A 12,471-nucleotide genomic window follows, 5' to 3' on the forward strand; every position below is an offset into this window, starting at 1 on the left:
ATCGGATCCCCAGCTCTCAAGTTGTCAGCTCTATCTCCTGAGCCACGTACGGTCTCTCACCCTGAGCATCCCTGTGCTCGCCTTAAAGGGTCTGCTCTGATGTTTGCTGAGCCACATCTTTCTTATCTTCGGGCACGGCTCGCAAACTCTAATTTTTCTTGTCTTACGGGCCAGACCGGTGCTAAGCAGCGCTGCTAAACGTGAAGGTGAGGGCATGCTTTGTGAAGATTTCGACTACAAATGCAATCGGTACCCTACGGGGCCTCTTCCGTTCCCATGGATAAGACGTCTGGAAATAATTCACAATTCTTATCTCTGCCTCCCCCTCGAGATAGCTGGAGCGTGTGACGTCATCGCCTTGGACGAGGCTTTCAGGGTCACACGCCCCATCCCTCCTTCATGTGAGCTGGGAGGAGAGGAAACCCCGGCTCCCCATACAGCCATGCAGTGTGGGGGAGGGGCAGATGGCTAGCCCGGTTTATTTTCAGAAAACCGACCCCTGTCTCCACATTTCATCTTATACTGAGTTTTGGAATCTCCGAAGGTAAAAAGGAGCTTTGTATAGAATGCGTGCCAAGCCCTTTCATTTCAGTGACATTTTTTCCCATTTTGTTGCTCTTCATCCGCTTTGAGGCTTGAGGTGGAATGATACATGTCTGTGATTGCTGTGCATCTTTGAGAGATGTCTGTCTTTAGCAGCCAAAGTCCATGTTTAAAGTATGTACTGCCTTAGAGTCGACCATGTCTCTCTCATACACTTATTCATCCATCACACTTCTAAGCGCGGCGTTTCATAACATGATACCCCCGTCTTGATGGCCACCCCGCCCGACATGGAGTACTTCCCACACAGGATCAAAACAAAGACAACTCACTACCGACCACAAACCTACAGCGTGTAGCATGCTGCCATGCTAGCAAGCGCTTCAGTGCCTCATGTAGGGGCTGTAAGCGCTATATAAATGTTGCAATATAATGTAATACAATATAGCGGCCTTTGAGTTGGAACTACGAGCCCGCGATTATAGTTTACCACCCACTGGTCTTGATTAAGTGTTGGTATGTAAGGTAAACATATAGTTTAACAAGCAGGGACCGTCCTGTATTTATATATCGGTGACGTGTAATGCCGCCAACGCATCACTTCTAGGCGAAGAGCACAAGAGAGCAACAGCAGTTAACCTTAGAAGACAAGAGATGGATTATGGAAGATTAAGAAATGTTACCTCTTTTGTTTTAGTCCCACATTTAGCGCACACGCCCAATATCCTGGAGAAGGAGGTTCCAAGTTCCAAGGCGAGTACGCATGATATGCAAAGGGAACATGACCAGGGCCAATCCGGAGTTCATGATTTTGCAGGACAGACCCCCATTAACAGATACCCTGCTGGAACAGCATATGTGTCGTCAGTAAGATGGCACGTGGTGTGTGACCACCTTTCCTAAAATGTGGCCCCTACTGGGTGAAGGACCCCTGTTGCCTTCACTGACGAGTTGGGTAATACTCAGTGGACAACTCATCTGCGCTATGGCTCGTGTGAAGTTTGTAAGGCTAACTTCTGTATCTAGGTTTGTTTTTTAAAACTACCTATTTCGCAAAGTTAGAGATTTTTTTTAAGTAATGGATGAAAAATCTGCTTACTTACTTTTTTTTTGCTGAAGTTTATAGAAAAAGATTTTTTTCAAGAAAAGTCTCTAGCAAAAACATGTTGATTCTCTGCGTCCTCCCAAAATCTTTGACGTGGGCCACGGATCTCAAATCTTGTCTTGTGATGAATCTACGCAGTCTCCTGAGAATGTTATTCTGGGTGACGTAGAGTTTGGCCTCCTTTAAACATCCTTAAAGGTATGGAGGCTTCTGATTTTAGCATAGGATACAGTTATACATTACACGTAGATCTCTGCAGCAGGCTCTAAACCCAATGAGCTTGCTCCGCAAGAATGTTTCAGTTTTATCTGGTTGGATGCAACCACTAAATGTGTTTGTTTGCAGCAGAGCTCTGGAAAATATGTCAAAGAACCCACACACTGGCAGCCACCATTGTTATCTGCAAGGAAGTAATGTATAGCTGACTTACTAGCAGCCAGGGATTGGTTTCTGACGGCCTCAAGAGGAGACATGTCCGTCCACGCTTTACCTGTTGTTCTTGAAAGAATGACCCAACGGGGTCTCCTGCTCTATCCTGTCTCCTTAGTTCCGTTGCATTGTGCGTGTGTTACAGGCGCCCTGTGTATTGCTTCATTTTCATGCTGTGAAGCTGATCCATATTATTGCACTGCAATCAAATATATTTTATAGCATTAATTATTCCAGGCTTCTCCTTCCAGCCTCATACCGTGACATCTAGATCTTGAGTACTCCGTGTGAGAAATAAAGATACTACATCTCTCCAAAGACAACCACTTGAACCCTTGTCTGCCAGGGTTCGGCCTGGGGACACCCTCTGCAGCACCAGGCTTTCTGGGGAACTGTCAAAGACGTTTACTCGGAAGAAACAACTACTGGAGTCTTCACAGCATCACCGAGAGCGAACAACCACTGAACTTCTCGACTGCCCGAGGGAAGCTGTCACTTCACCTGCAGCCCTGGCTGTCAAAAGAAAACAAGTCACCCAGAGGAGGCAACAGGAAGCGTAGGTCTGCCACAGGAAGCGAAACCACTTCCATAAAACACTTTACTGGTGCCTTGGGGTGCACTCAATCTACTGCCAAAGACCCCAAACCACCAGTAGAAGACAACCACTGCACACCTCGACTGTCAGCGGGCAGTGCGTCACTTAATGTGCAGCCCCCTCCCGCGGTGGGGATTGAGTGGTGCTGTACGCGGTGGGGATTGAGTGGTGCTGTACGCGGTGGGGATTGAGTGGTGCTGTACGCGGTGGGGATTGAGTGGTGCTGTACGCGGTGGGAATTGAGTGGTGCTGTACACGGTGGGAATTGAGTGGTGCTGTAGGCGGTGGGGATTGAGTGGTGCTGTACGCGGTGGGGATTGAGTGGTGCTAGACTCTGTGGGGATTGAGTGGTGTTGTAGGCATTGCGGGTTGAGTGGTGCTGTAGGCGTTGCGGTTTGAGTGGTGCTGTAGGCGTTGCGGGTTGAGTGGTGCTGTAGGCGTTGCGGGTTGAGTGGTGCTGAAGGCGTTGTGGGTTGAGTGGTGCTGTAGGCGTTGCGAGTTGAGTGGTGCTGAAGGCGTTGCGGGTTGAGTGGTGCTGTAGGCATTGCGGGTTGAGTGGTGCTGTAGGCGTTGCGGGTTGAGTCGAACTGTCCCCCATAGCGTTCGTATTCAGGGTGTCTTGTTTCTTTTTCTTTTTAAACTATGTTTAAGTTCTGGTTAGAGATCATACAGTGGATTTCAGAGAAGTTACACTCTGACTAGCCATTTGTTCCCCCACCCTTTGTTACACAGGCTCATGGTATTTAGGCTTCTGCTCTGCCTTCTTGTGAGTGTTTTACTGCAGCTCGTAGTGGTCTTGACTTCTGTTCTGCCTCGTCTGCGTGCACCAGTTCCAGTGACCTGTTTGTCTAGCTCCTGCCAAAAAAAAAAAAGAAACATATATTTATTTTTTTGCTTCAAAGCCTGGCAGCTCTTCTAATACGCACACTGGGCAATCGATTTTGTATGCAGACTGCTTGCCATCGGCCTTACCTGGAAATCACTATGAAAAGGTTCTACAGTGCTACTTTATAACTTAAGACACCTTGACAATGTAGTGCCTCACTATTATATCTACTACTGCCATCATTACTATTACTACTAAATATCGAGCCAAAACCAATTACACCCACTGTCACCTTTACTACTACAAAAATCTACAATGTTCTTTTGTGTATCAACATTTTGTATTGAACAGTGGTTTGTATGTTAAGAGAGAGGGTGGTGTGTAGCATTGCCTAGGTGGCAACTGTATTAAAGAAAGCAGTGGGAAGTGTTTGACAGGAAGCTTAGAATCTTGTGTAAACAAGATGGCAGGGACCCGTTTCTCCTTAATCAGAGCAGTTCCTCTGCTGCCCATTCCTTCTAGAGCCTTGGTGGTACACATTGTGATCCCAAGAACACTGGACTACCATAATGCCCTATATCTTGGAGCTGCGGCCTACCTAATAAGTGGCTTCAGAGAGTTTAAGCAGCCGCCAAACTGGCCCTGAACAGGCCAAGAAGATTCTTGCTATTCCTGTCTCTGAAAGATTTACATTTGCTACCACTAATACAAAGAAAGTCCAAGTCTCTTTGTATTGCTTTTAAATCTCTTCATAAGTTTGGTCTGGTCCACCTGCAGAAGAGACTAAAATGGCAATCTTTTGATTAGAAGCTTACGCTCCTCTTCAGCTAAGGTGGCCAGGTTTAGAAAACCCAGACCAGGGGGACGAGCCTTTATGATTCGACGCAGCTCTGCTATTGAATCAACTCCCAGACGACCTGCGATTCTCAGTTGATCTAGTACGCTGCAACATGGCTTTTCCCTAAACATTAGGGCTTCTCCCGTGGCTTCTTTAACTCTGCATTATATTGTTGAGTACTGTTGCACTGTTTGGAGCTTCTTTCCCACCAGTAATTGAAATAACACCAGGATAACTGTTAGGTGGCAGTTGTGCTTTATTAGTGAGATACATTGGCAGAGAAGGTTCTTGCATAGTGCTTCTACATATGCCTGTTTGTATGCATTACCACATTCAAGCCAGACCTATTGCTTTTCCAAGTGTTAAGGGTTTATTTTTAACATAGACACTTTCATGGTTCCTTTCCTTCCCATACTCCACTTTTTCCTGTCCCAAAGCAAAGTCCCATTACACACCTGATTCTTTGCAACCAGGTATCCAATGCCCTCTAGTGTCCCAATCTTCTCATATTTTTGCCCTAGGCACTCACTGTGGCTTGTACCAGACTAGTGCAATGAAGTAGCAGTGGCATATTGTGGTCTGATGAGGTTGTCTGATGTCTTGTGATGTTTTGGCATCGTGTAAATTGATTGGGTATGTTCTCTAACATATTTATGATATGGTGTATTGTTGCACCAGTGGGTTGTATTGTGTGCTCTACAGAATCTGAAGTGATGTAATCCTACCTGACCCATAAGAGTGTTGGGTTACAGGGTAAGTGCATGTAAGACCAATAGGTCTTGCAGAGGGAGCCATTTGCTTTGTCGATGCTTTTTAAAGCCATGCTGTGCAGTAGCGCAGTTAAAAGGTGAAAAAGCCAAATGCACCTAAAGAAAATTGACAATGATAGTAATTCTTGTAGATGAGACCTACTTGCTTTGCACGTGCTTGTTTAGGAAAGTCATAGGATGGTAACTGCTGAGTGTTCATGCCCTCCCCCTAAACTCTGCATGGGTGTTGAGATCACAACATGCTGTAAGCTAGGACCCTCTGCAGTACACAACTTGTGCCAAGCTAGGAACCCCTGCAGCTCTGACATTCTGCAGTTGGCAATATCTGGTTCAATCAGACATTTGTGATTGCTTGACAAGTGTGCTTCAGGATTTTGCAAAACCATCAAAGAATGAATGTTCCCTCTACAATAGAATGTGCCTCATTAAACAAAGGGCTTAACCCGTACCCACCATTAACGGGCCATGAAGTGTGATGTATTGATACTATACAAACCAACTAAATAAATATAAAACAGTGGCTCTTGAATATTTCAGGTGGTTGCTGTCCAGAGTCAACCCCACTCCCCCTCAAACTTGCTTCTGGGCACTATACTTAAATGTATTGGACTGTGGCAGTTGAAAGGCGCGGTGAGCAGCGAATATTTTCCTTAGTGCAGTAGTGATGTGCCCAGAACCTTACGTTTGTTGGGGTTTTGTGGGTCTAGGGCAGGCGACACCTGTTCTGTTGTAACTATGTTTATACACTCTTCGAAGGCGCTGTTTAAGCAGCAGGAATTCGAAAGCTTGTGGGAATGATGCTCAGTTTGCAAGGTAACTCTGCATACACTGCCTGCACAATGTTAGGGTGCGTTATGCTCATGAAATAATCTAGGAGTCTAGCAATTCATGCAAGTGCTCTGTAAGTACATCTGACTTCTTTTCCTCTTTAGCAAATGTTTGCTGAAAGTTTCCTGGTTTTCATTAGAAAATATATTAAGTGACAAGTCACCTTTTTAAAAACTAGGAAAAATGACGAGATTCCTTCTAACAAAGTATACACATTTGCAGACATGGTAAGTGCATTGATGTATTTTCAGCAATCTTGGTGGTTTTCATCCCCAACGTGTAGATACACGTTGCTAGAACCTCATACGCTTGTTACCAGTGCCACAGCATCAGGAGCCTGCTGAAATTGGTAAGAACATGCACCCACAAAGTAGGTTATGTGCCAGTCTGATTTTATTTTAATTGTTGGAACAACGGGGCCCTTTGATGCAGCAGGGACTCAGCATTGAAGTATCCTCCCTGAATTAAATTACTTATTTTTAATGGGAATCTTAATGAACATACTTTGTTCCTTCATCTCAAGAATTTCACCTGTTTATCCTGATTGTAGTTTTTCATATTGGCCAATGGAAGTCCCCTTTACTGTAAGTATCTGCTTAATAGGCTACAGATCCAGACGACAGCATCCATCTCTAGCATGAACTAAAAAGACTGGAACCAGTCTCTATTCATGCTGCTAAACTTTAATGGCCCCTTGGTCCTGAAATGAGTCCTCCTTAAAGCACTTAGAGTGGCCCACCTAAGAATTCACTTCAAAGGCCTACGTATCTGCACAATAGTTTTGCACCTAATGCCCCTGCCCAGACGACAGCATCCACCTCTAGCATGAACTAAAAAGACTGGACCCTGTCTCTATTCATGCTGCTAAACTTTAATGGCCCCTTGTTTGTAATATCAATACATCTAAGTCATGTAAATACAAAACATGTTGCATTACAAATGCTATAGGTGTCACATTTGCAAAAGTTAGAAGTATTTGCATTGTAAATGACAAAGCTATTAAATCCGCTATTTTCAAAACCAACACATAAATAAAATATCTGTGATTTACAATACCAATAGCTCAAACTTTCCTAATGCGAGACCTATTGCATTGCAAATGCTTGTTGTCTTTTGGGAGTAACGGTGTGAAATGTTGGTGTGGCCAACTACCGTATTTGTTGTTCAGACTACAGGCAAATATATGGAGATGGCAGCATCATGATCTTAGGACAAAATCTGCAGAGTATATGGTTAAACAGACGCTTGTTTTGATCATGGTGGGAGACACGGTTAATGCACTGGGCTGGTATTATAGGGACCTTACCTGTTGTTAGTCCAAACATGAAATACAGCAATGATGGCTCTGTGTGGGCTTCATAAGCTATTGGAGTCATGACCGTTAGTAACCCTCCTATTGTTCCACAATGTTTTCACCATTTGGAAAGGCATGCTTAGTATCATGTCTTTTGTAACTGTGCCATTCTGAAATCTGCTTCCACTGGACGCCCACTCAGAGGCATAATATGCATCTATGTTAAAAGCCATGTTAGTCAGAACTAAAACTAATGGGCAAGTACTTGATTTAGTATGTTTATTGTTTGTTATGATGTGTAATATTTGGCACTTTTCTGTTACATGCTTATGAACTGTTATATTCCTTTGTTTTGTTTAGAATGGATTCTTTCTTCCTGGCTGAGATGTTTAAATATCTTTATCTGCTGTTTTCTGAGAAAGAAGATTTAATTTTTGATATAGAAGATTACATCTTTACCACCGAGGCTCATCTGTTACCTCTATGGCTCTCCACTGCAAACCACGACAACACAAAGAAAACAATAGTATGGAATTTATCAGTATTAACATTCATAGTCAAAACTGTCTTTCATTTATTATTTTCAAGCAGCATGTTGGTATTCAGCAGCTATTATCAAAGCAGCTGATTAACTAGTAACAGTACAATATGCAGTTAATTTGCAGTGAACGATCTACAGAGGGACTCGAGTTCTTGGTTGAGTTAATGTTTGAATGGGGCCTTGGGTACTGTGTAAATTGGTCGTTGTGCTTGACTTTCTAAATGGTTGTCATCTACCTGAGCTGTTCAGCTGGACTGCAGAAGAGTTCTCTACAAGGAACACTGTTTAAAGAATTTTGTAACATCATTGACCTTGTGAATTCTGTATATGCATGAGGGTACCCTCACCTGTCACCAGCCACCAAATCCAGTTCCACTTTTGTCACTTTCTAAAGGATGCAACAAATGACTTTTCCAATGTTCCCCTTCTGTGAGCTGCACTGTCTGTTACTTTGTCACCCCTTCGTGAAATAAGCTTGTTTTTCCTTGTGTTTTGAGAGCTGATTGGTTTAATAGAGCTTGCCTCCTTGTGCAGCGCTTGCCATTTATAATGGTCTTAAAACAGTACATCAGATGTAAAAAAGGTTTTCAGCAGCTGATACATATATGGGTCACCTAGAGAAAACTGTTTGTTCCAGTGGACCAGCATTCTGGGAGAGTGTACCTATAGTGAGGGGAAAGCCCTCGTATCTAGGTTGGATTGAATACTCTGCAAGGTCGGCACTATTGCAGTGCCTGTAGTGGCCGGTAATCATGTTTTCTGTGGCATTGTGCAGACTTGGGGCTTGCGGTTCCAATCCCCAGAGCCATCTGATGTAGGACACCACGTTTTGATATTTCCTCTATGTGCAAAATCCAAACTCCTGATTTTCCAGCAGCTGCCATTTGCCAGTGAACCGCTACTTTCTTTTTCTCGTCTTTTTTTTAACAGCATTTTTTTCACCTTTATTTTATGAGGCGCGCGCAGCTCTGTATCCATGCGCCAGCGAATGCAAGCACTGAACGGAGCCATAGTCCCCACGCATAATGAACATAGCATGCACTGCAATAAATAACACAAAATCAGGTTTGTTGGAAAATTGTTTGCTGCAGGTTTACTTCATACAAGAAGTATGCCAACGTGGTGGGTTAATTTACCGGCGATCCATGGGCAGGCAGCGGTGACTGACCTAAGATGCTCTGCCCACCTGATGAGCCAAACTGCTCCTTGGTCAACCCAACTACCTGAGGGATTTTGCCCCATTAATTACTGCGGACCCCCTGTCCATGACCTTACTCACACCTTTTTAGGGGCGGAGCGTTGCAAGGTAAGCCCCCGGTTGCTCAGACTTACAACCGCCGAAGGACTAGCTGGGTGCTGACATTTTCATCCATTGTCCTGCTGTAAAGACTCCTTGGGTTTAGCATAGGGCTCACCTGTTGTGCTCCTGAAGAGGGTACCCTATGTTCCAATCAGCCTCCGGATCGCGTTGTAACTCGGCCATTGCTCTGGATGTGGAAGCCGTCACAACCAGGGCTCCCCACCAAGGCAGGAAACTTTTTTCACTTACAACCCGCTGTAACTAGGGCTTTGCCCAGGTCCAACAAGAACAAGCCCATGTCAACCTTTGACAGGTTTACCCCGTTTTCCTCAAAATACCCCTTGGTGTTGGCATCTATCAGTCCATTTCTATGACGCAAAACCCATCTGCTCTGTGAACTTAAGCATGGCGCTGTTTACCCTTCTGTGGGAATGTTCAATGGCCTCCCCCGACCTGGCCCCGTGCCAGACCCTCCGCTGGGATCTCTGACCACCATAACTTGCAATGCCCCATGCATTTCGCCCATCGTGGCTTTTATTGCCTCTATTAGTGCACCTCGTTCCATAGACGTAAGGTCATTGCCACCAAGGTGAATGACTAAAATGTCAGGAGTAGGTCTCCCCTCCCCTACCCCTCACTCCCTCCCCCCCTCCCAACCCTCAGCCCCCCCCCCACACCCTCCAAACTATTCTCCGCTGCAGCTTGTTAAGCAAGCCGTGCCATTGCATGCCTGGGAACCCCAACCAAGCTCCTGTGCCTCCAGGTCCTGGTCTCTGTCCATTGTGTCACCCTACCAATGCATGAGTGGCCAATCACCCACACCTTGAACCCAGACGACATAAAGAAATGCTAATTTGTACACACCCTTTAATTTTACAGATGCAATGTACTATCTGAATCCTGAGCATATACAATATTCATCTACAAAACCACAATTTAGATAAACAATAAACAACTGCATGCAGCAAGCTAATAACACATTTCTTGAAACCACACCAATTCACATTGTTCGTCCCCTTTTTCCATTGTGACCCCTCATGGACGAATATAGCTCTTATAGCACTGGGGGTCCCACCGCCCCACCTTCTTGATACGGTCAGTGGGAAGGCCCATTTTAAACGATTAGGTGGCCACTTCAATCCGAAAGGAATGGCTGGAAAATCGCTTTCCTGGCCCAGAGTTTTCTGACAACTCTAGGCATGACCTCATAACCTACTCAAATTCAAATTTGTTGAGGGGCATGAGATCCAGATGTGGTAAATGAGGTAGCCCTCTGTGTTGGGGCGGGGAGCCATGTAGTCTGAGACCAGACCCACAGGGCAGGACCTCCTGTCGCCCAGGGGCTGTAACACTATGTCTTTCCCCTGCCGTGCCTTGTCCATTTTGGAACTTATCACAGATGTTCCTAAGGTATCTCCTAGTAACTGAATGTCCTGGCTGCATATAGCATCACCTGACCCATCCCTCTTTAATATGTCTACCAACTCGCTGACTCTGAAAGACCCAAAAAATGCCAGGCTGAATGCAGCAACCAAAAGGCTGGCCTCATAGGTGGAATATGTAGCCCTGTGCACATCATCTATCATTCCCTGTAGTCTGTGGAATTCAATAAGCGACCTGGTGTCTGGTACCCGTGCCTCCTCTCTAGCCCATCCTTTAAGTGCCGGCCTTTTGGGGAACTCCCTGGTAATGTCCTGTTGCCCTCTGAGTTTAGCGTGGTGACTCACTGCAGTGAAGTCTCCCATGATCCAGGAGAGGCTCTTGCCCTCATCCTTGGCCCATAGAATAAAATATCTGAAAGAAACCCGTTCGAGATAGATTCCTTACCTTAGAATTACCCCCAGGTGTAAGACTGGATCCGGAAAGTTTTCGTCAGCAGTACGCCTGCGCATCAGTAGGCATTGTCGCGGGTCCGCGTCTGTCGTTTGCGTCGTAGTCGCCGAGATTACGTTGCTAGAGCTACTTAGACATGCTTACGTACGCTGACGTCAGTTCTTTCTTTTCCACGCTAGCAAGCACAGATTTGGAGAATGTTATTTTTGGGACTTTTGTCTGTTTTTTGAGTCTTTAACTCCTGGTGTATAGGGATGCCAGGTTTTAAGTCTTGCGTGGCTTGTCCCCGCTCGATGTCGATGACGGACCCGCACTGTGAGTCTCTCTACTGCCTGGGGCTCGACCACAACTCCAAGTCGTGCCCCGAATGCCAGGCCATGGCTCCGAAAACTTTGCGGGAGTGGTCCTGAAAGATGCTACAGGCCCGGGAGTCGGCTCTGCGCCGCTCAAGGTCCCGGTCCCGTGGAGCTCGCGGAGCCACCGCCACCATCGTTAGACAAAGTCTTTGCACTCTGAGTCAGGTAAGGCAAAGCACAAGAAGTCTTAGAAGCGTTGTCACTCTTCGCCATCCCCTAGCGCGACACGGCTGAGGGTGCAGGTGGTGCCACCCCAGCGGCTCAAGCTGAGCCTGCGCAATTGCCGACAGCCTACCTGCCCTTTCTGAGTCCATCGGCGACTCCAGCCCAGCTACAGGACTTTGTCAGCCACGGCCCGTCTTTTTGGCCCATCGGACCCTGCCGGCACGCCTTCGGGCCCTAAGGGTCGGACTGTGGGTCCTCGCTCCTCTTCGTCGCCGGCTCGGCCCGACATCGTTGACGACTCCGGTCTCGACGCCGTGAGACCCTATGTATACATGCATGGATCCCAGCCCATGTCGGGTGGTCTCATACGACCTCCACTAACGACTACGGCACAGCCACCGGCATCGGCCAGCCGACGCCGTCCCTGGCTTCCACCCCGACGTGGAGACGGCGCCTGACCGGTGTCGATAGACGCCGATTTTGACGCCGATTCCGACACTGATGGGGAATTTCTATCCCCTTCTCCATCCGCATCCCTCATTTCCGCCTGCCCGGCAGGTTGGGGAGGACGAGGAGGACTGGGAGGGGTTTGAGGACCGTCTCACAGCCCAGTGCGATTTAGACCCGGACTGGGAAGAAAATTTGGAGGATGCAGGTGACCTGTATTTTACTCCAGAACCTGGCACACTGTCTCCTTCTACAGTGGCTACGGAGGAAGGTGGTACATATTCTGTGGTGTTGCGTAGAGCAGCCAAGGCTCTCTACCTCGAGCTCCCTATGGTTGCCGTCAGGACTAACCTCCTGACAGAAGTGCTTCGTCCAGCATCCTCCTCTACGGTGCCGCTACTGCCCTTTAATGATGCACTTTCGGACGTTCTTTTGGGCTCCTGTGGATAAGAACGTGGCCCGACGCCATCGCCCAGCCCTGGGCGACCCAATTTTCCTCTCCCAACACCCTTCACCTGAGAGCTTGGTTGTCCAGGCCTCTGCGTCCCCAAACGCTTTCCCTTCCACACCACCAGACAGGGAATCCAAGAAACTGGAACAG

At 46.7% G+C, this 12,471-nt stretch overlaps 1 protein-coding gene across 1 annotated transcript in view; it reads left to right on the top strand.

The window, feature by feature from the left end:
• The window catches only part of EDEM3 (ER degradation enhancing alpha-mannosidase like protein 3), a 501,369-nt gene that overhangs the window by 334,703 nt on the left and 154,195 nt on the right, over positions 1-12,471 (top strand). The window contains exon 14 of the mRNA XM_078641446.1: positions 7,589-7,754. Within this exon, the coding sequence (XP_078497572.1) occupies positions 7,589-7,754 (166 nt within the window). The remainder of the gene's footprint in view (positions 1-7,588; positions 7,755-12,471) is intronic.

This window comes from Lissotriton helveticus, chromosome 1_1 (genome assembly GCF_964261635.1).
Source record: "Lissotriton helveticus chromosome 1_1, aLisHel1.1, whole genome shotgun sequence".
In the NCBI taxonomy this organism is placed as follows: domain Eukaryota; kingdom Metazoa; phylum Chordata; class Amphibia; order Caudata; family Salamandridae; genus Lissotriton; species Lissotriton helveticus.